Here is a 24,543-nt window from a genome sequence, read left to right on the forward strand (position 1 = left end):
TTGTGTCTTTAGTCCAAAATTGTGCTTTCAGAGGCAATTCATTCTTATTTAGAAAAATATTGTTTGGTATCAACACATCTTTACCACTATGGCGTGTGTTTTCTCTATTTAAAATGTTTTCTACTTTCCATACATACTTAAATTTATAGCGCATGGGAACAGGCATATTTTATAAAACCAAAATGACAACTATGATATATTTTTATCAACATTATATGGCAGAGAAAAAAAATTCTGTTGCGTGAAATACCCTCTTTTACCGTTAATGGCGTGCTCATTCAGTTTTTTCCCTTATACTTCAGTAAATTAATTTGTTCTCCCTGTTTAATAAGAACATATTGTATGCCTTACTCAACTGGAGAACATCATTGTTTTTAATCCAATGTTATAAAACCAAGGCTAATGTTAAAACCTGTTTGTACATGGTTGTCACATGCAGGGAAAAATGACGTTAGGGATGGATAAATTATTCTAAAAGAAATGGATTCTGGATGATTTCTCCTTCAAATCAAAAATGTTTGTTTTCTATGAAAGAATTCTTTTTTTCCCTCTCCTCCTGCTTTCATCCTTCTTCATCTTTCTCCCCCTGCATAGCTATCTATGTATGTCTTCCTTCTCTCTTCTGTTGACCTGACTACTGGTATTTACCTTATTTTCACACTTGGTAAAGTGTGATCTAATGTATCACAGACAGTTGGTAAACATTGGTTAATGGACTTAATTAATGTAGATCACCCTTTAAAAAGAAGGTGAACATTACTTACTAAAATGGCTATCATTTGTAAAAAAAAAAACAAACAAAAAAACACCAAGTTGGCAAGTTATTACTCGTGATATTTGAAAAGAATTCTATAGAAGACATTAAGATTTATAATATCTGATTATAATAATAATTGCTAAGGAAGTACATAATTATCAAGTAGTCAACTATTGGTGCAGTAGAGCTCTGAGGAGAGGTACATACATGTTTTGATTAATGCTCAATGTTTTGCATTTTTCTCAAAGCTAAGACTCATGATTTCACTTAAAATGCTCATCTCTAGGGCAGTGGCATTGTCAGATAACTGGCTCCCAAGAATATGTTGAGAATTTGTTTTAATTCTGGAACAATTTCACTCTCTGCTCTACAGGAGCTGACCAAACGGGAAGTTGAATACATTGCCCTATCAAGGGACACCACTGAAACTGATCTCAAACAGCGTCGAGAGATCCGCGCAGGCACGGCTTTTTACATTGATCAGGCAAGTTCTTATCACACTCCAGCACATGAGTGTTTACTCCAGGGCTAGGAAAAATTGATTTTTAAAGTAGAAAGAGATTAGCTCACATAATAGTGAAAGAAAGATGTACAGTGCTTTCTCTAGGCAGATTTAATTTAGATTTTTCGTTTCCTTGTTCTTAGAAATGCCTTCTGGGTTTAGCACTAAATAAAAAACTGCAGATGAAAGTAGTGGTTCTAAGATGTTACCTAAAGAACAAGATGCTGATTTCTTAATTTTTAATTGTTTCCTACTACTTGCACATAGAAATTTGAATTTTTAAGAAAGAATTGAGATTTTAATATAGGAAACTCTCTAGCACATTTATAACAGTATTCTCATTTTAAAAGTCAAGGAGTTAAAGGTATACTAAACATAATGAAACTATATACTTTCAGGAACTATAGCTTTGCTTGAGGGAGGGTTTCTTAGGTACAGATTACCAACTATAATAATGTTTTATGAATATTATAATGAAGTTTATTATACATTTCTTCAAACACATAGCTTAAAATATTAAATATTGTTATCCATTAGGAATACCTAATAGAAAAAAGGACAGAGACCTTATATAAGCAACTCATAGAGGAAAGATTTCAAATGTCCAATGTATTCATGACAAGATGCTTCTTGTTTACAAAAATAAAAATTGAAATATTAATGAGCTGCTTTTTTTCTTTCAATTCTCATATTGGCAAAGATTAAAGAATTTGCTAATGTCCATTATTGATGAGGAAGAAGGAAGGAGGAACAGCATTGCTGTTGATGCAATTTTGAAAGAAAATTTGGTAATACCTATTAAAAGAAAAGAAATTAAATATATCTGGACCCAGAAGTTACGTTTCTGGCAATTTTATCTTCTTCCAAATGTTATGCACATAAAGTATACAAAGTTATATGCAATGGTATTTATGATAGCATTGCTCGGTATCATAAAACTGTAAGTGAAAACTGTAATAATGTATATTTAGGAAACTAGTTAAACTAAGTTAAATAAATAAGGCAAGTAGAATTCTTTATAGCCATTAAAAAGAATGAGATGAATCTATGTGAATCTATATAGATTACTATATGTAGTAATAGGAAAGAAGTCCAGGATAAAGCATAAAAAATAAAGTTGCAAGACAACATAGATAATATGATTGTATTTATGGTAAAAAGAAAAAGAAATATATAAATGTGTATGTGTTGGAAATTTCCCAAAGGATGCACAAGAATCAATTAAAAGAGCTGACTTCTGTGGAAATGTGACAGCATCTCGGGTGGGGCGAGGAAGGAATTTTCGTAGTTCTTTAAATTTGAAGCTTCCTCATGAGCACACTATTACTTTATAATTAAAAGAGTATACGTTTGACCTTTGAGCAATGAAGCAGTTAGGGGTGATGACCTCTGCATAGTCAAAAATCTGCATATAACTTTTAGCTCCCCAAACTTAACTATTTACTGATAACTTATTGTTGACCAGAAGACTTACCAATAACTAAGTCAATTAATGTATTTTGTATATTATAAGTATTATATACTGTATTATTACAATAGTGTAAGAAAAAATAAATGTTATTAAGAACATCATAAAGAAAACACATTTATAGTACTGTACTATGTTGACAAAAATCTGCATATAAATAAATCCATCCGGTTCAGACGCGTTATTCAAGGACCACGTGTAACTATAAAACAAAACAAAACACAGAGTGAAAGAATTTTTGGACACCAGAATATTCATATTGTCTCATAGATTACATATTAATTAGAAAAGAAAAAATGTGCTTAAAATGGAGACATTTGGCCGTCACCACATGAAATGATGGTGATCACATTTAGCATCCTGTAGTGAGAAAATCTGAGAAGTTCATGTTTCCAATTAAAAAGTAATCTTTTGTAGATGAAACACACAAGTACATTTTAAAGAACTCTGTTTTGTTCACATAATGCCAAGGTTCACTTCTGAACCCGTGAGGCCGAGAGTAAGGAACTGGGGAGAGAGCTTAGAAAACAAGACTACAGCCTAAATAGTGCAGAGGAGATTGGGATAGATTTAATGACACCGAAAGAATTGGCTTTGTTTGGTATAGATTTTAAAACATACTTTTTGAATGAATTTTATTTCTGGATTGATTATTGCAATGCAAATAGTGAGGAAGAGAAAGTGGACTTTTATATGCTTATTATTTTAAAGGCACTTTAAGACTTTGTATTTCTTGAGGCATAAAGTAAATTATTTAGGTAACACTGTGTAATATACTCTCCCTGCTGTTCTAAAAAGCATATTTTTAGGTGACATCTATTTTACAGTTTATAAAATATTTAAAGTGCTATTATAAATGTATGGTAGTATTTTTTCTTTGTTTTCTTGGCAAATCCTTCTTGTTATGACGAAAATCAGTTGTTCAAGATGTAATGCATTGACACCTTCAGAGCCTGTGATCATGGTATAGGAACATCGGTCCTTTTCCTGTTACTTCAGACTTGAGACTGTATCTGGTTTTCATATTTTTTCTTTTGTCTCTTAATAATCTTTATTCTTTGTTCATAATCAGATCTTAACAGTTCCTTGCTTACACTTGTGCAGTCTCATCACACCCAGAATAAAATCCAATCCCTTTAATATGCCTACAGTATTCTACAGGACTTAATCTTGTCTACCTCAGCTCCTTTCCCTCTTTCCCTTGCTTTCTAGGCTCCTGCTTACATGGTCTTGTTCTCTTAAAAATAGATTGAATGCTTTCCAGCTTCAGAACCTTTGTACTTAATGTTCCCTCCGCCTAGTATGATCTCCCAGATTTGTATATTCCTGCTTCCTCATCATTCAGATTATAAATTCTCAGAACATTTAACTAATCACTGATGATGCCCACCCCCCTGCCATATATATAGCCCTATCATATTACACAATGTGATCTTCTGAGTATCCATCACTATTTGAATTTACCTAATTATTTCTTTGTTTCCATGTTCATTGTCATATTCCCCACTAGAATGTAACTTTCATGCTTAACTCTGACATCTAAAAACTGTCTGGAATATAATTGACACTTATATTTAATGACAGATTTCTCCTTTGAATAGTCAATGTTGTTAAATTTTCAAGTAAATTAAAAATTAAATTTTTAAGTAAATTTTTTTTTAAGTAAATAGGTTCTGGATAAGACCAGGATGCTCACCAGTGGAAAAATATTTGTCTTTTTGACGTCTGTTTGGAGTCCTCAGAATGAATAATTCCCATCTGAATTCTAGATGAAGTTGCCAATTGATTACCAGCTAGTCATATATTTGTTAGACTGAAAGGTCTTTATTTAGAAATTTCTTTTATTTATTTAATATTGTTAACCATAGTCATAGAACATTAAGAATAATAAATATTCTTAAATTGATGTCTGGGATCAAGGGAAAGGCTGTATCTTCATTCATCAGTAGGTGATGGCTCCAACTTAGGTGGGCCAACATAGTTGGGAAAAATACCTGTGGCCATCAGGTGGGTGCTGGGAGAGGTTTGGATTTTTCAGTTGTGGTCGATGTATGCACATATGACTGATGTTCAAGTAATTACTAATTGACATTTCAGCCAGAAACCTTGCCAAAACCTCTGATTCCAATTGAGGGTCATGACTATCAACCTAATCACTTATTTTCCTGCAGGATTAAAGATGATTGATGATAAAGTAAGAGGTTAAACTGAACTGCTACTCTTGAAGGTTGGAATTAGGTTAATAATTCTATAGTAGGGAATTTGTATTATTTTTTTCTGATGATATAAAAAATGTGGGGCACGTGGGCATCTCAGTCGGTTAAGCCTCCAACTGTTGATTTCAGCTCAGGTCGTGATCTCACGGTTTGTGTCTTCGAGCCCCACGTGGGACTCTGCTCTGACAGTATGGAGCCTGCTTGGAATTCTCTTCCTTCTCTCTTTCTGCTCCTCCCCTGCTCTCTCTCTCTCTCTCTCTCTCAAAATAAATAAATAAATAAATAAATATTAAATAAATATTAAAAATGCTTTTTGTAGCTATATGTGTGTGTTTATATATATGTATAGTATTAATAAATATCAAAATGACTCCTATGTGTCAGGCACTATTTAGGGACAGTGAAAAGAAACAAATTCCTGTCATTGTGGAGCTTATGATTCAGTGGGGGAAACAAAAACATAGTAAAGAAGGATGGTATGATAAGGTAAATGCTAAAGGGCATTAGGAGGAATATAAAAATTACTTTTTAGGGATGCCTGGGTGGCTCAGTCAGTTGAGTGTCTGACTTGATTTGGGCTCAGGTCATGATCGTAGGGTCATAGGATCGAGCCTCCCGTCGGGCTCTGTGTTAACTGTGGAGCCTGCTTAAAATTCTGTCTGTCTGTCTGTCTGTCTGTCTGTCTCTCTCTCTCTCTCTCTTTCTCCCCCTCCCCCTCTCCCTCTCCTTCTCCCTCCCCCTCTCCTCCTCTTTCCCCCTCTCCCCCTCCCTCCCCCTGTCCCCCTCTCTTTCCCTCTCTCTCTTTTCCCTCTCTCTCTCCCCTTTTCCCTCTCTCTTCCCCCTCTCCACAGCTTGCGTGCTCTCTCTCTCTCTAAAATAAAATAGTAATAATAAAAAATAAAATTACTTTTTATCTTCCCCTTCAAGACTGACAGTGTAAACATTTTTCTTTTTTTAAATTTTTTTAACGTTTATTCAATTTTTGAGAGATAGAGAACAGTGAGCGAAGGAGGGGCAGAGAGAGAGGGAGACACAGAATCTGAAGAAGGTTCCAGGCTCTGAGCTGTCAGCACAGAGCCCGAAGCAGGGCTTGAACTCATGAACCATGAGATTATGACCTGAGCTGAAGTCAGCTGCTTAACCAACTGAGACACCCAGGCGCCCCAGTGTAAATATTTTCTATATTATTTTCTGTAATGCCTATATGCATATCTATTTATCAAGTACAATAATTTTTACAAAAAATGTATACCATGTATATAAAATTTTATAGTCTGCTTTTTTAAAAACCTGATATTTTATAAGGAGCATCTTCTTATGACATTAGATATTCCTCAAAAGTATAATTTTTGGTGTCCATACAGTATTTCATCAAATAGGTGTGCTATTATTTATTGAACATTCTCATTTTATCCACATTCCCATTGTTGGTAATTTAGGTTCTTTCTAAGTTTTCACTCTTCTAAATAACACTTTGGTAAATATCATTGTACTTATATCTTGTAATCACTGATTATTTTTTAGCTTGAATGCTAGAAGTGTAATTACTAATCAAAAGGTCTAGACATTTTCAAGAATAATTCAAGAGTAATATATATTGCCCAGTTGCTTTCCAGGAAGTATGTTCATGGTTTCTTGTCAGTGTTGGGTCTTTCTTTATATGTACTTTGCCAAATTGATAGGTTTTAATTTGCATTAAAAATTACTAAGTGGGCTGAATCTTTTATATGTTTTTTTGGCTATTGCTTCTGTAAAACATCAGTGAATTGAGTGGATTTGGGAAAGGAGAAAGGGACTGATGAAATAACTTACAGTCTGTCGAGAAAATGTTGAAATTTACACTATGCTTGTCTATGTAGATATTTGCCAAAACGTATCCAATTGTTGATGTAAAGATAATTTAAATATTTTTTATATAATTGCCTTGCTAAGCAGATTATAGATTAAGCTTCTTAAAAAGAATTGGTTAGAGAACAAATAACAAAATTTATATGACTGGTATTTTGACACCCATGCAGAAATAAGGAGACTAAAAAATATTTTGTTACCATATTAACTTTCCTTTGCCTCAGAAGATGAAATAGCCTGAAACAAACCCCTAAATCATTGATATTCTAACTCTTTAAAATTTGATTACTGTATTTTTTTTCTTACCTTAGTTGTTGACATTCTCTTTATTAATTCTGTGTATTGCCATGTGACTCCGAAGAGCTGGAGTGGAAGACTTTAAGTCAATAGAAAATTGCTTGCATTACCGAAGTGTGAGCCAATACAAATTAAGCTACAAATAAATTACATTTAAACTTTAATGTCTGGCTGGGAGGAGACACTCAAGATAATCTGGGGAGTAGAAAGGCAGGATGGGAAGTTCAAATGATTTTCTGTAGCTTTTTCTAAGCCAGGAACCCTTTTCACATTAGAATCTTGTTAATTTGTTTGACACGAAACTGCAGTTCCATAATGTGTGATATATGCATTTAACGTTAAGCATAAGAATGCATTTTAAATAATTATATAATATTAAAAATTTATTTTTTATTTTTTACTTATTTTTTTTTTTGAGAGAGAGAGAGGGCAAGGAGTGCGTGCTCATGTGAGCAAGGGAGGGGCCGAGAGAGGGAGACAGAGGATCTGGATCAGGCTCCATGCTGACAGCAGAGAGCCTGATGTGGGGCTCAAATTCACGGAACCACAAGATCATGACCTGAGCTGAAGTCGGATGTTTAACCGATTGAGCCACCGAGGCGCCCCAACAATCATATAATATTTTAATGTAGTCTCTTCTGTTTTGGCTTATTCTAGAGTCTCCCTTATTTAATAGAAAAAATTAGGGTTAACCTTTTTATAACGCACTGCCTAAACATTGTAGGTCATTGAAAGCAATTCCTAATAAATTGAGTAACAGTGCTATTGATCAGAAAATAAGATTTCTATTTTGTGAAAATGCATTTTACTTATGTTAGCAAATGGGGAAAAACATTTACTTGTCAACTTAATCCTATTTGTGGATGCTGAAGCCACTTTCCCCACGTAATCACTGTTAAAATTACAAAGTTGTATTTCAGAAGTTCATTGATAAATGAAGTATTCCGAATAAAATATGTATTTAGTATTCCAAATAAATATTTATTTCAAATAAGCTATCTGGAATTTGGAAGGCATCACCTACAGAAACAAGGCTATTGAGAGTGGCCGAACTCTGTTACTTGCCCTAGGCCCTTTGTAACCATATGGTTATAATATGTTCTCATTGTCACTTGGATTGTTGGAAAAGGTCTCCCTATGTTCTGGCCTCTGTGTTAGAACTCAGGCCTCTGCTTCTTACCGTGTTGCCATCTTGCTCAGGCCAATTTTTATGCACTTATACGATGTTAACTGCTTGGCAGATTTGTGTAAGTCATTAAAAAGATCAAGGCACATAATATAACGCTGTAGGTTAACTATAATGGAATTTAAAATAAAATATAAAAATCAAGGCATAAAAACAACTTTTACTGAGACCTCTGTGCTTCATTTTGCTGCATCTAATCCTCAAAACATCCTTAGGAGGGAGGTGACTTCCCCGTTTCTAAGTAAAGCAACCGAGTCTTGGAGGGCCATGGTCACACAACTGATAAATAGCAGAGGTGGGATTTGAACCAGGATCTGTCCAATTCCAAAGTTTAGGTTCTTTTGTACCATATACTGTTTCCCTGAAAGAACAATGATGATGATACTGCTAATGGCCACAATGACTACAAGGATTATAGTATTGCTAGTAATAACAGCTAATCATTTTGTAAAGCTTTACTGTGAGCCAGAGGTTATGGTCAGTCTTCCCCATAATCTGTGAAATAAGCACCACAAATAGTGTAACTTTAGAAAGAAGTGGAGGCTCAGAGAGGTAAGGGACTAACCTAAATTACCCACAGCCTGTAAGTGGTAGAGCAGTGAAAAACCAATTTGATCCTATTCTGATACTTTAAAATAAAGAACCTAAAATGTAAGTGTTTTCGTTTTTCTTTGGCTTCATCAGTGCTGTTACACTGTAGCCATTCTGAGTCATTTGGAACCCTTTGGAGTCTATTTTCATTGAATTATGTCTATATTAATAATAATTTCTATTTATAGATTCGATCGCTTTAAATTTCTTTTTCCAGTACTGCTTTCTTTCATAAATAGTGACATTGTGCCGTACCCCTTGAGGATATTCTCATTTAGTAAATGAGGACACAGACCTCCAGACTAATTGTTTGCCTGAGGTCTTGTATCAAATCAGAAGCAAATCTAGAACAGGGGCTTAGACAGTTTTTGATTTTTAGGTCATACAGCATCTTTTATCTTGAAACCCTTCATGCCTATGTGTTGGGTTGTTTAAAGCTGTGATATAAGATGGTTTGTCCAGAAGGATTCTTGCTGCATTTTTCTGGTTTCTCTTTGAGGAAATTAGGTCTCTGGAGGTTCTGTAGCTGGAAGGGCAGGAAAGGATTCTATGGTTGATGTATTTTCTACTTTGAGTAACTATCACAAGTATTCACTCTACATAAAATATGTATGCATTGCTCCCTTTTTTTTTTTTTAGATTTCAAGAGAAAAAGTATACCACAATTATTTTATTTAAAAATCTGTATAGAAAAATTTTGAAATATGTAGCCTAAATCTCTCCTGCTGATAGTTAAACTTGTTCTGTTCTCTTCTTGTAACAAGTGTGGGCACGGATAACTATTATCCTTCATATAAAAATTCTTCCTAAACTTACATAACAGCATCTTTTAACTGAGCCATTACATTTTTATTCCATAAACACTAAAAGCCCTCTGTGAGCCACTTTTGCTCCAGCCTGACATAAAAGGCAGGGTTCTCACCCCCTGAGGACCTGAGAATCTTGCTAGGGAGATGAAACAGGCATATGGGAGAACTAGGAAAACTTCAGCATTGTGGTTCCTCACATATGTGCTGAGCAAACAGAGGGCAAAGAGGGCACCAGTGTAAGGACGGTAAGATGTTTGGATCTTTCTTGGGCGCAAAATTTGTAAAATCTTTTTTTTTCTCATGCATCTCCAATTAAGTTTGAGACTGACAGCAGGGTACAATATGTACTATTACTTAATGGATTTCCTATGTAGCTGTGTTTAACATTCTTCACCGATGTGATGAGATTGTATTAATAAAGTTTGACAGTACTTATTAAAGTATTTTCATCATTCTATAGACTATTTTAAGGAAGGCTACAGGAAGCAAGATGATACTGAATTAATAACTAGCATAATTTCTATAAATTCAGTGATTCAGATTTTGTTACTAAAAAGCATCTTCATAAGGTTTTCTCCTTTTAGCCAGTGTTCTTGCCTACATTAAAAATTTTTAATTTGCATATATATACTGGGTCTATAACCACGTAAATACAGGGCAAGTTGAGAAGAAAGTTAAAAATCTTGGGTGATCCTTTGCATGATAAGTTTTTTCTTTTTTTCTTTTTTTAAAAAAAATACCACTCTTACACATTTATATTCCTCTTCTTATAGTCCTATCTCCTATAGTCCTATAGTAGCCATTCTCATTGCCACTTAAATTGTGTGTAAAATAATTAATAATTTAACGTTGAGTTAATAAGAAAAAAGCTTAGGATTTTTAAAAATAATATTCTTTTTTTTTTTTAACATTTATTTTTTTATTTTTGAGACAAAGAGAGACAGTGCATGAACGGGGGAGGGTCAGAGAGAGAGGGAGACACAGAATCTGAAACAGGCTCCAGGCTCTGAGCAGTCAGCACAGAGCCCGACGCGGGGCTCGAACTCACATACCGCGAGATCGTGACCTGAGCCGAAGTCGGACGCTTAACCGACTGAGCCACCCAGGCGCCCCAAAAATAATATTCTTAATAATGTTGAGGTAAGTTGTGCAATCATAGTTCTTAGTGTTGAAATAGAATTTACAGATTGCATGATTCAGTTTCTCACTTCCAGCAGGTAAAATACCATCATCTTTAGGACAACTGAGAATTAGAGAGATATTGAGATATGGTGCCTGTTCCAATTGACTCTTTTAGTAAAGCGAACAGGAAGTGAATGAAGGCTCCTGTTGGGATGGTGGATTGTGGATGGGAAGGGTGATGGATGCATGAGATATTTAGAGGTTACACTTACATTGTTTGAGACATGAGAAGTAATGAATTCTGTATGGCAGAAGAATCAATGAAATTTTAATTGAAAAAGACATCAGGAAAAAGGCCTGATTTAGGAAAGAAGTGATGATTTGATTCAGCATGTTGAGTTGAACACCTGTATGGAGATGTTAAAAGCAATATTTGGAAATGGGAGTGTAGAGCTCAGGAGGAAGGTTAGGATCTCACAGTATATTTCTCAAGAATAAGGAAATAAAGAAAATGAAACAACTGTTACCTGTTGTTGTTGCTGTTTAGTTGATGTAGCACATAACATAGCACCTGCCATATATTGGGTACTAGATGAGTGAATGAGGATTTGTGGGAGTAGGCTAGGTCTTTGCCAATGAAGTAACAAATGAGAAAAGAGGAGGGGAAAAGGTTAAGGGTAGAGCCTTGGGAAATGCTTGCTTTTTTTCTTTTCTTTTCTTTCTTTCTTTCTTCTTTTTTTTTTTTTTTTTTTTATAAGAAAACAGGAGTCAGAGGAAGGGCTGGGGAAAGGCAGAGGGGAAAACCTACTTAATAAATGTTTAAGGCAGAAGATGAAGCATAAGATAAGATCAAGGGGAGAGGGTTGGAAAAAGAACATGAAGATCAAGAAAATACCTGATTTTTGGCTGTTTGATTTTCAATGCTTGCAAGTGAACAGTTTGAGTAAAATAAGGGTAATGGAGGCTTATTAGAGGCAGTGTGTATGTGGACTATTTTTCAAGGGGCTTGAATGTGAAGAGAGGATCTTAGGAGGTATCAGGAGACTGTAGGTTTATTCAAGTACAGACATGTTTGTAGAAGAGAAGGAATTTGAAAATGCAATTAAGAGGTCATAGTTGGTGGAAGATTTTGGAGGAGGTGGGAGGGGCTGCCACTAAGCTCAATGTAGGTAGAGGTAGTCTTAGAGCCAGGGTAGGGGGTTGGGGGGAGGAGTGATTGTCAAGAACAGAAATCAGAGTAGAGTAGAAAGATGAGGACACAGAGGGGCTGTGTGATGGAGGGAAGAAAAGTCATGGAATCTCAATTCAGATGACTTTAATCATCATGGGAAAGTACTGGACAAAATCATGTGAAAGAGTTGAAAAAGACTGGCAGCTTGGCTTGGCAATAACTTTTATAGGATGTGAAGGAAATTCTTTCTAAATAGTAGTGAGGATTTAGCTGAAGTTGAGCAATGCGAATTTGTAGTGTCCTCTCCTCACATTTTATCAGAGATTTGTAATAGAGCTAATGGAAGAAACAAATGTTCCATCTCTAGAACATTGTGATTGTCTTCCCCAAATCATCCCATGGACTTATGAGTTAAGGGCTTTTAAAATAAGGTTCTTAAAAGAAGAAGCATATTTACTTGGGGTTTAGTAATTAGGTAAGAAATTACATAGTTCTCTTATTCTGTTTCTTTTATTCCTTAGTCCTAGACAGGGGATTATAGCCTTTTCAGTATATGACACATTGTGGACCTTTCTGTAGGTTAGTAAAGATAGGGCTAACTCATTATTTTTGATAGCTGTGTAGTAGTCCATCCTATTGATTTATTAAGGTATATTTTGCCAATCCTCTAGAGTGGCATTTGGGGATTTTTTGCAATTATAAAATTGTTTTCATGTATCACTGTATATTTTCCTGACTATTCTCTTAAGGTAAAGTCCTTGAAATAGAATTGTTGGATTAATGAACATAGCCATTTACATTTTTTAAAATATTGTGCCAAATTATTCTCCATAAGGTTGTCATTTTGTACATAGACCAACCACAAATGAGAATGCCAGTTTCCTCCTAACCTTACCAACACTGGATATTATCATTCTTAAATCTTTGCCAGGTTGAAGTTCTAAAAACATCTTGTTTTACCCTGTAGCTCCTTGTTAACCAATGAAATTGAAAATATTTTATTATGATGTTCATTGGTATTTTATAGCAGTTCTATTCATTTCTTAATAATCTGAAAAAATCTTTTTATATTAAACATTTATTTGGCCTTTGTTATATATGTTGCAAACATTTCTTCTAAGTTTTCAGTCTGTGTTTTAATTTTTTTGTTTACTATATGTAAAAATTTTAATGTAATAATTTTGTCTTTTTCTTATTGGCATCTGCTTTTGAATTAGCAGAAAGAATTTCTGTGCTTTAATATTACTTAAAAAGTCATATGTTTTCATGTAGTAATTATGTAGTTTTACATTTACCATTAAATTTTTTAATTCATTTGGATTCCTTTTCCAAATTCCTAATTTCCACTATTTTGAAATGCCATTTTTCTCATATATTAAAATCTTTAAGAATTTTCGTTAACTAGGTTTTAAATATGGAAAAGGTAGTCCATGTGATCAGGCAAAAAAAAAAAATGCACGTGGTACACAGGATTCACATGAAAGAATCTCTCACCCCTTATTCTCCTTTCCCAGTGTTTCTTGTTCACACATTAAATTTCTACATATACTACATCATACCATTTTATTCTATTCTGTTCATTTGCCTGTGTATTCATTTTTTTCATCTATTTTTTAAATTAAAGTCTCCCCTTTATTCTTTTACAGACCTTCCTGGCAGTGTTTCTAATGAATTATTAAGGGGAAGTTAGAGACATTTAGAAGGCACTGTCAGAAACTGGATCCTTGCCTGATTCGTTTTTCTTACATTAATATTTAGTTGGGGAAAGAAAGAACTTAGGTAATTTTTTGTAAGTAAAATAAAAAAAACAATTTTGTTAGTGAAACAAACAAAAAAAAAGAAGCTTAAACTAGAGTTTGTTATATTTTCAAAACAATTTATCAAGAAGTGTCAGTTACTGGTTGCATCACATAGGGATCATAGTACAATAATGGGTTATGTTGAACCACCTCTTTCTCTAGGTAAATTTAGGCAAAAGACTAGTTCACTGCTACTTGGTTCCAGAGATTTCTTTGATTTGACAACGTACTGCCACTAGGATTTGTAGTAGTAGTCATGGGTTTTCTGCACCAAGCAGTTCTCCAATTCCCTGCAGACACCAGCTGGGTATCCCATAATTTAATTCCATTCGGACACTAACTACCTGGAGTTAACACAGACCCCACAAGTTAGGGGTCAGTCCAAGACTGGCCCCATTTCAAGATGCCAGTCACAAGTTTGAGTCATCCATACTTCTGACTGTTGGGCTGTATGTAAGTGATTCTCACAACCCCCTCCTCCAGTTTAATAATTTGCTAGAATGGCTCATAGGACTGAGGGAAACACTTCTATTTACTGGTTTGTTATAAAGGACATAGTAAAGGATAGAAATGAATAGCCAGATGAAGAAGAGCATTAGGTGAAGATAGGAAGGGTCCTAAGCGTAAGAACTTCTGTCCCTGTGGCATTTGCAGTGTGCCACCCCCCCCCCCCACATGTGGATGTGTTCACCAACCTGGAAGCTCTCCAAATCTTACTGTGTAGTGCTTTTAAGGGGGTTCCAATACATAGACATGACTCATTAAATAAATCAGTGGCCATTAGTGATTAATTAAATCTTGCCTCTCTGGGGCTGGGGCCTAAAGTTCCAGCTCAAACTATATGGTAGGTTTTTCGGGCAACCAGCCCCAACCCTAAAGCTATTTAGGGGCCATTCAGGATATGTCTTATTTGCATAAACTCAGATGTGTTTGAAAGAGGTTTATTTTGAATAAAAAAGACTCCTCTCACCCCTATCACTCAGTAAATTCCAAGGGTTTTAGGAGCCTGCAGCAGGAACTGGGGATGAAGACCAAATATATATTTCTTATTATATCACAATATCACAATTGATTTGAAAAATAATATGAATTTGGGGAAATGTGATTGTAGTTACCTCTAGAAGTCTTTAGGACATGCTGCAGAGTCACATAAACTTTGAGTTGAATGGAATCGCTTGTGTGTGTATAAATGTATTGTGCAGATTTTGTTTTTCTAAATAGGCACACAACAAATTCCAAGGCCTAGTAAAACTAAACTCCGAAGTTATAATCATCTGCGTTTGCATTATTCATTGACCTCTTCTTCATCGACTCCATTTCTCCATCACTTAAGGATAGGTTAAAATTTTAACATTACCATTTTCAAGCTGTATAACCTGTCTTCACTTGAACAACTAGGTAAGATATTGTGTACTTTAATTTTTTTTAATGTTTATTTTTGAGAGAGAGAAACAGAGCAGGGGAGCAGGGGCAGACAGAGAGGGAGACACAGAACCCAAATGCAGAATCAGAGGCAGGGTCCAGCCTCTGAACTGTCAACACAGAATCCAGTGGGGGGCTCAAACTCACAAACCCTCAGATCTTGACCTGAGCTAAGTCCAACGCTTATCCGACTGAGCCACCCAGGCACCCTGATATTGTGTACTTAAGAGGACTGTCATGAAGATTAAATTAAATAACATAAATGGAAGAACTTGATACATACATGCCAGTTACTACTCTGTAGAGACCCAACCACTTTCCCTTTCAGTAGTTGGATCAAACTATCTCCAACATCAAGTACCAACTTCTTCAATTTTATTTCAGTAATTATGCACTCTCTTTTCTGTCTTTCTCTACCAGCTCTTCCTCATCACCATTTGAACGTGTTCAATTTCTTGCTTCATAAAAAAAAAAAAAAAAAAGGCTACCATCATCCACACTGTCCCCAGCTGGCAGCAGCCGGCCTCTCCCTTCTTTTCATGGCTAGTCATTTTGTAGAATGTTGCTCAACTTGGGCTTGTCTTATGTTTCCTCATGAGTTGATTGAGATCATGCATTTTTAGTAAGGATACTGTAGAAGTGATGTTGTATCCCTCTCAGGGCATTATATTAAAACTTTAGTACGTGAAATTGATACATCTCTTTAGTGGTAATGTTAATTTTGATCACTTGGTTAAGGTGGTAACTACCAGCTTCCTCCACTGTTGCATTATTTTTCCCTTTGTCTCTTTGAGTCTCTACAAATATTCCATTTCTCGTCATACTTTTACCCACTAATTTTACCATCCATTGATGATTCTTGTTTCCAGTAGTTACTGTTATGGGGATTTTCTATCAGTTTTTAATAGTAGAGGTTCTTAACTTGCGGTTTCCGTGGTATACATATTTTGTATCCATATACATATATATTTCGTTCATGCATTTTACTCGGAGAAGAGGTACAGCATTTGTCAGGTTTCCAAGAGGTCTTTAGATAGTATTTTCTTTTTTCATCTATCACTACTTTCTCAACTTTATGGTCACAGCACCTGTATCCATTAGAGCAGATGAAAGGAATTCCTTATGTATTTGGCTTCTGTTTCTGGTCTTTCACTGTAGCTTATTCCACATCTCTCTGAAAAGATTCTGTACATAAGAAACCAAAATATACCTGAGGTGAATAAAAGCAGTATTTGTTGTTGTCTTATGTTGTCTAGACTTTGTCTTCCCTGGCCCACAATTGGGAAACCATTAAATTTTGATATCTGTATTTCTAGTTTTATGTCAGAGAACATGTATTTTCATCTTTATGAAGTTTTTAAAAGTCAGATACAGAATTTAGCCTGTCTTGTAACAAAGGTTGATAAAACTTTTTAAAAGAATATTGCCACAGGTTGTGATAGCTTAATTGTAATTGTTTCTCTTTTATTGCAAGTTATGCTTTCTTGGAGTAAATAGATTCTCATGAAAGAAAGGTTAATTGAGACCTTAGCTGAAACATGAATTTTTATAAGAAGTAGTTTATGTTTTTATTTTTAATTCCAAAAACATTTCTATGGTTTTGTCTCTTATGCAGCTGGCAAAAATGAGATTCTTATATTTTTGTTTTTTAGGAAATACTATATCACTTATATGCATGCATTTTTTTTTAAATAAAGGTATTACCACAAGATGGCTAGTTTGGTAGAAAAGAATTAAAATATATGTGATAATTATAATTCTGAAGGATTATGCATGAATTTATGTTATTTAATGGGATTATCATGTTTAGTCTAATGTAGTTTTCATAAAAGTTTGTATTTAAGCAAATTTTTTTAATGTTTATTTATTTTTGAGAGACAGAGAGAGACAGAGCAAAAGCAGGGGAGAGGCAGAGAGAGAGGGAGACACAGAATCCGAAGCAGGCTCCAGGCTCCAAGCTGTCAGCACAGGGCCCAATGCAGGGCTTGAACTCACAAACCATGAGATCATGACCTGAGCTGAAGTCGGTGCTTAACCAACGGAGCCAGCCAGGTGCCCCTAAAAGTTTATATTTTTAAATAATACATAAATATCTTACATAAACTAAATTCTACAATACATTGTAAAATTCAACATTTTGTTGCAACAATGCTTGATTAAACAATGTCTGTTTTCTTTTCCACACTTGGAAAGTCAATGCTTTGCTGTTTGAGAAATTTCTTAGGAAATTTCTTGGGGAGCTTGGACTTAGTAGGGAGGAGATCTGAGAGGTAAGGGGGGGCCTGAAGTAGAGAGGTGGTAGAAGGGATGAGTTCAAGAAATATTAAAGAAGATAAATCATCAAGGACATGGTGATAAATTGAATACAGGAGGTAAGATAGAAATCAAAGATCCTGGCATGGGTGAATGGTCTTCCCACCTTAAATAGAAAGTATGAGAGGAAGAGCAGATTTGGGGGAAAAGATGATGTGCTCAGTGTTGCACAGGGGAGGCTGAGGTGAGCTTGTGGTTGGGGACATCCGTGTGATGGGGGGACTGTGGTCGAGCTTGGAGGAGCTCAAGATTAAAGAATCATCTGCATAAAGGTGATTGGAACTTTGTTACTGAGTGAGATTACTCAGGCCAGACCTCATAGAGTAAGAAGAGTTGTGGGTTAAAGCTGTGATTCTTGGATTACCTATATGCAATGGACAGGCAGAAAAAGAGAAACAGTTTTGTAAGAGAATGCAGTGTGGCATGGATGCCGAGGAAGGAGACTTTGAAGGAGAGAGTGAGAACATACATTTAGCACATTAATCCTCTGCCTGTTGTTGAATGAGCAGGAGAAATGTCATTGAGGTTTTCTTCCTCTTTTTCTTAAATCAGATTTTCAAGGGTTTTGACCCAAAAGTAGTTTTTTTCTTTTTTGTTCAGCATTTATCAATTAAAGAAAGATACTTTTTTCACATCTTTAGTACGTTTTTGTATTATAGTTTTCCTGTCTCTTACCATTTGGGACCCACTTTATTTCCTATTTTTCTCTATTACTAATTTTTTTAACTTTACATGGAAGACTTACAGGACTATGGTTATAACCAGTCTGACGTAAAACCTGACTCTTTCTGGTTTGGTAAGTTTGTAATGTTGTCAGCATTGAACATTACACTAAAGCTGAATTCATTTTGTTGGTGACTCTGTTTAAAAGCTCACAATCCCTGCGAGTGCTCACCTACCTGATTTGATCCTACCAGAAGCTTATGGGATAGATACCCCAGATTGTAATCTTCATTTCTTTGTTCTAGTTAAGGAATTCATTTTCTTGTTTAATTATGTGACTGATTCAAAGACAGCTCCTAGTTGTCTATTTCACCAGGCATATGTCTAAAGTGTTGCAGCTGAAAGAAACCTCAGAGATCATTTCTTCTCATCTCTCCATTTTATAACTAGTGAAACTAGAGAATCACTTGCCTAAGATCACATGGGCAGATAAAGCAAAATCAAGGTCTGGAACCCAGCTTTCCTGATTTCCTGGTCCCTATAACAACGACCACAAGTGTAATTTGCATTACAAGTAAAATTAGGCCATGCTCTGGAATCTTCAATATGCTCATGTTGCTTTTGTTTCTTGGAAATAGTGTGCGGTTCGTGCAGCCACAGAAGGCAGAACTCTCGTTTTGGAAGGCTTGGAAAAGGCGGAGAGGAATGTTCTGCCTGTTTTGAACAACTTGCTGGAAAATAGGGAGATGCAGCTTGAAGATGGACGCTTCCTAATGTCTGCAGAGCGTTACGACAAACTTCTCCAAGTAAGAAAAGAAAACTCTGGCTCCCTTATCTTGGCTATTGAGCTATGGATGGTGCTGTTTGTTGCGAAAGACATGATTGTATCAGAGTGAGGACAGTGTTCAGGTGGCTCATGTCTGTGGTGAATTGCTGTAGTTAACGGTCATGAGTTTGCAGTTTCACAAGGTTCTTCGGTTTGCAGATCATATTAGACGACCTCTCAGATTTTTAGTTTTTTTTTTTTTTTTTTTTTGCCCATGTAATAACTATTTTTTCTTTTTTCCCTCTCCTTTAAATTCTGTCTTCTCTTTTTCCCTCCTTTCCTACCTTCCTTTTCTGTCCTTCAACAACTATGTACTGAAAGTCTAATGGCTTCTAGACAGTGCTGGGAAGACAGCTGAATAAAGTGTAGTTCTTGCCCTCCAGAAGCTCAAACTCCAGGAGATATTGCCAGAATTGAATATGATATTTAAAAGATACCTAGATGATCCAAGCTATCCATATCTGATGCCTGGATAATTGTAAGAGCCTCTTAAAAAGCCCCAATTTCATTCTGGCTGCCCCACAGCAGTCAGTGATCACTTTAAAACATGGGACGGATTAGGTCAGACCTCTCTGTTCTAAACCCTCTCCTCGCTATGAAAAAAGTTTTACAATGGAGAATAGGGTCTTGTCTGATCTGGGCTCTTACTGCCTCTTTGGGCTTATCACCTGCTATCCTTTTTTATTCCACTCCAGCTGATAGTATTCTCTTTACTAAAACTTAAACCTGCTGGGTAGGCATTCTCCTAGTGCTTTGCCAGTCACTTTGCTCTTCCAGAATGGTTTTTCTCCAGATATCTGCCTGGCTCACTTCTATACTCCTTCAAGCCTTTGCTCAAATGTTACGTTATTGATGAAGTCTGCTCTCACCTCCTATTTGACATTGCATTGTCCTCTCTGCCCCCATGCTCCCTGACCCTGCTCTATTCATTGCCTTAGTCTTCTGACATCCTACATGATTTACTGACTTGCAATGTTTTAGTTCATTCACTGCCTCCCTTCACTAGATTGCAACTTTCACTAGGACAGGGCTTTTTGTCACTGATGCTATTTCAAGCTCTTAGAACAATGCCTGGCACTTGGTGGATGCTCAATAACTATTTGTTGAATGAATGGATGGATAAGTGCAATACTTTAAATGCTGTGATGCCAGTTGATACAAAAAGGGCAACAATAAGAGAGTGTGGGGCCCTTTAGAGGCTTTGGAGAAGGGCTTCACGTGACGTCACAAAAGGACAAAAAAGGGCTCATAGAGCCCTTGCTCTAACCGAGAGCTCTGCCTCTGTATTCCATGACTTAGAGTCTCTCTGACACCTGTGCTGTCATGTGTGAAATACATATGTATGCTAATTTTATTGCCCCAAGTTGGCTACAGATTGCTGAAGAGCAGAATCTGTGTCTTATGTTTCTTGTAGATACAGCTAATACAAGCCCAGGACACACTAGGCACTAAATGATATGTGTTGACACCAGAGGGTCTGATTGACCTGCTGCTCCAAGGCTGGCAGGACCGGAAATATCTCTTTCTGATTTCCACTGTGCAAGTCTGTTTTCTCAGAAATCTGTCTTGCTATCCTTTTAGCACTGTTTCTTTACTGTTTATGGGAGTTTCTAGATGCTGTTTTCATTGTGCGGTATAGTTGTCTTGTTTTGTACCTCTATCTGAAGATGGCATCATGCTAATATAATTAGAAGGGGATAATTGAGGATTTAATTGGTAAGAAAAGTTAAATTTATTCATTCATTCATATTGCTGTAGTTAATTTACTAAAAGATGATTCTTTATTTAAATTTATTTTAAATTTTAATTAATATTTTACAAATAAAATGACTTCAAATAAATATATTAATTTATATTTATTACTTTTAGAGTAGGTTCATATTGGTGTATGCAAGACATTTTCTCTTTAGATACTTTCTAATTATAAAAGAACTATTATTTGCCCCTGTATAGTTATTTGCCATTTTTTTAGTTATTTCCCATTTTTAATAGATTTTTAAAAAAATATTTATTTTTGAGAGAGGGAGAGAGCACAGGAGAAAGCAGGGGAGGGGCAGAGAGATAGAGAATCTCAAGCAGGCTCTGCACTGTGAGTTCAGAGCCCGATGGGGGCTCAAGTTCACAAACCATGACATCATGACCTGAGCCGAAATCAAGAGTCAGACACTTACATGTGCCCCGTTATGTGCACATGTTATTTTTAGTAAATGATTTAGAATTTAGTAAATGCTTTCATATTCAGAAATGGATTTTTTTTAAGTATAGAAGTTACTTCACAATAAAAGTTTCATATATTCTTTGTGTGAGAATTTTTGCAGAGTTATTGAACATTTTACTTTATGTAAGAATTTGAGATACGGGGTCAAGAGGGTTTTAGTATACAAGGAGTGCTTGTTATTATTGAGAAGGATGTATTACATTGTTTTTCCCAATGTAAATATCAGTATAAATACATAGTTTTAATTCATAATTGTCATTTCTATATTTATAGAATCTGTCTCATAGGAATGTCATAGAATATAGGCAAGATCCCTTCACAGAACATCACCACCTTAAGACAATTTCTATGATAAAAGGATTTCAACACCATTTAAGTCCCACTTATTTCTAGCTAGATTCAATGTACTAAATTTGAATGTCTCAAAATGTTAATGGTTTCATAGAGGTGTTTGTAGTAGAATTTTGTTATTATGGAAAAACGGATATAATCAGTCTGTATAAATTTCATTTATATCCAGATTATTATTTTTGGGTAAGTGGAAAATAAAAATATTTAGCTCTCTGAAGATTACACTCTTGGCTTTTCAGATGGTCTAGATCCAGACTCTTGTTTTCTAGCACATGTGACATAGTATCACTGTTAGTCCTGTTAATTAAATGTGGGGTCATACGTTTGGTTATGTTTTAAATTACTTCATGCAATCAAAAAACATTTGTCCTATTATGTTTAAGAGGTAATAAGTCCTCTCATGAGCCTGGATCCAGCATGAGGTGGTAATGAACAGAAGTCAGTGCACACATGCATAATGGTAGAAGCTTGCATAGGATAGAGCGGAGGGGTACAAAAATGGTTCTGATGGAGGGAGGGGTTAGAAAGAGGCCCATTTTAGTGACGATGTTCTTTGTGCTGAGCTTTAAATGACGCTTGTATTTCTGCTGTGCGAAGTGGAAAGGCGTTCCAAGCAAGTGGGGCAGTGTTGGTGAAGTATCATGGTGTGTCTGGAGAGCCACCATTGTGACATGAACTGGAGCACAGGGTTGGGGAAGGCAGGCTAGGGGGTGGCTATGCAGTGGTTGATGAGACTAGGAGATTCGGACATGAATCCAGCCAGGAAGGGCCTTGAGTGTCCATTAAGAGTTTCTACACTGTCATATGGGCTGCATCCCCCGACCCCCTGAAGATATACTGGAAACTGAGGACTTGTCTCTCAGAATGAACATGTACATGTTCTTATAAACTTTATAAGTTCCAACAGCTGAGGACAGTGAAGAGCCATTGATAGGGTCAGGCAGAGAGGGAAGGCATGACATCTAACCGGTGCCTACTGTGGACCAGTTGCTTTCACATACACTGTCAAGTTGAGTTTTTATAATGGCCATAGTAATGCTGGTGATATTATTCCCACTTTATGGATGACAAAGCTGAGGGTCAGAGGGTATAATAAAATGCTCTTGGTCACTTCACTAGAGTTTATGCTGAGCGCTAGAGCCAGGATTTATCACTCCAAACCCTGTGCTATTTCCATTCTCAACTCCAAAATATGCTAGTTGCTGGACAATGGGGAGTTATAGAATTCCTTTGAACATCAGTTTGCTCATCCATAAAAAGGAATTAAGTGTTTATTTGCATTCTGATAAAAGTTAAATGAGTAAAATTCTTTGAAAGTACTTACCGTGTAGTGAGTTTTCAGCACATGTTGGTTGTTATTATTAATATGCCTTGGCAGAAATGTACCCATACATGTAGTTGTCTATTTGAGGTCCACGGGGCAGTCTCTTCTCTGCCAGTAAGCGGTAAGTCTGTCTAGGACTACCTTTTTACATTCTCTAGTCTGAACCAGTATATTTTCTGACTCTCCTCACTCAGTTTCTCTGTGTTAATGACTACAGCTTGAAGGTCTGACCCACATTTTTCTTTGTTCCTTGATGTGTTAGCTACTTGTCTGTTCAACACCAGTTTTCATGTCATGAGCCTTCCCTGGCACCCTTCTCCTGATTTGACTTTGCTTCCTTCCTTGATGGTTTGGTCTTGAGGTTGTTCTCAGATACACTTTACTCAGCAGTCAGGGCCTAAATTCCGCAGCCGGGCAGCTCTTGCAGTGGTAATCTGCATCATTGGTGCTGTGAGTTTTGATCTCTTTCTTTTAGGATCATACCAAAACAGAGTTGGATGCTTGGAAGCTTGTTCGAGTTAGTGAAAACTTCCGAGTCATTGCCTTGGGTTTGCCAGTGCCTAAGTACTCTGGGAATCCCTTAGACCCCCCGCTCCGTTCTCGATTTCAGGCCAGAGATATTTATTATCTACCCTTTAAGGTAAGTACAAACAAGAATAATTTATTTTTTAAACAGTTTGTCTATTTGTATTTGGTTACTATAAAAATGTTACTAGGTTTGTATGTCCCTCTCAGTAGTTAATGGAGAGAAAAGGATATGGGGTAAAGAAAATCTCTGGAAATTCAGAAGAAAAATTATTGGGGCATTACTTATCTGATGGGCTTAAAAAGGCTAATTTTTAGAAAATGATGCGTATCAAACAATGTGTTTTTTTTGCTATTACTTACATAGTGTCTGCTTAATTAAAAGTATGAAGTGTGTCTATAAAATTTGCTTTTGATTTGTTACATTCCTTATTGATTTGGTATGTTTCTGTGTTATTTTAGGACCAACTTAAACTGTTATATTCAGTTGGAGCCAATGTTTCTGCTGAGAAGTAAGTATTTCTGCTACATACACACACACACACACACACGCACACACTTTTATATAAATATCTGGACACTTAACATTGAATTTGTTTATTTGTTTTGCACATTGATTAATTCATCCATTCAACAACTATGCTTTGAAGAATTTTTTAGTAACTGTGGTAAGTGCTGATGATAAAGTTAATAAGACATGATCTTTGGAGACAAGAAACTCAAGATCTAGTAGAGTTTAAAGATATGAGAATACATTAGTTTAGCATTATATAGTAAGGGCCGTAATTTCAAAAAGGCATTGGCATTTGAGAAGCATCCTAAAGAATGAGTAGGCTTTTGCCATATAAAGAATGGAATTAACGAATCCTAAGAAATTATTTTTAAAGCATGGGATATGAGAGTGTATGCCTTGTTCTTGCGGCTATAAAAAACTCCTGGTGGCTGGGGTTCAGGTTTGGATTGAGAAGGGAGGGAGGTGAGGCTGGCAGGATAAATTTGGGCCAGGTTGTGAAAAACCTCACATGTTGTGATAGATTTAAGAAATATGTCTGTGTATCTAGTCAGCCTCTGAGTTTTAAACAGAATATTATAATATGAAGCTGTTGTTTCTTAAGAATTTAATAGTAAACGTCAG

The 24,543-nt window shown here is 35.9% G+C and overlaps 1 protein-coding gene across 2 annotated transcripts in view; it reads left to right on the forward strand.

Moving 5' to 3' along the window:
* The window catches only part of VWA8 (von Willebrand factor A domain containing 8), a 366,248-nt gene that overhangs the window by 48,842 nt on the left and 292,863 nt on the right, over positions 1–24,543 (forward strand). For both annotated transcript variants that reach the window (XM_042977303.1, XM_015538962.2), the window contains exons 4-7: positions 1,131–1,241; positions 18,803–18,970; positions 23,359–23,523; positions 23,871–23,920. In XM_042977303.1, the coding sequence (XP_042833237.1) occupies positions 1,131–1,241; positions 18,803–18,970; positions 23,359–23,523; positions 23,871–23,920 (494 nt within the window). The remainder of the gene's footprint in view (positions 1–1,130; positions 1,242–18,802; positions 18,971–23,358; positions 23,524–23,870; positions 23,921–24,543) is intronic.

The sequence above is a fragment of the Panthera tigris genome, chromosome A1 (genome assembly GCF_018350195.1).
Source record: "Panthera tigris isolate Pti1 chromosome A1, P.tigris_Pti1_mat1.1, whole genome shotgun sequence".
Taxonomy (NCBI): domain Eukaryota; kingdom Metazoa; phylum Chordata; class Mammalia; order Carnivora; family Felidae; genus Panthera; species Panthera tigris.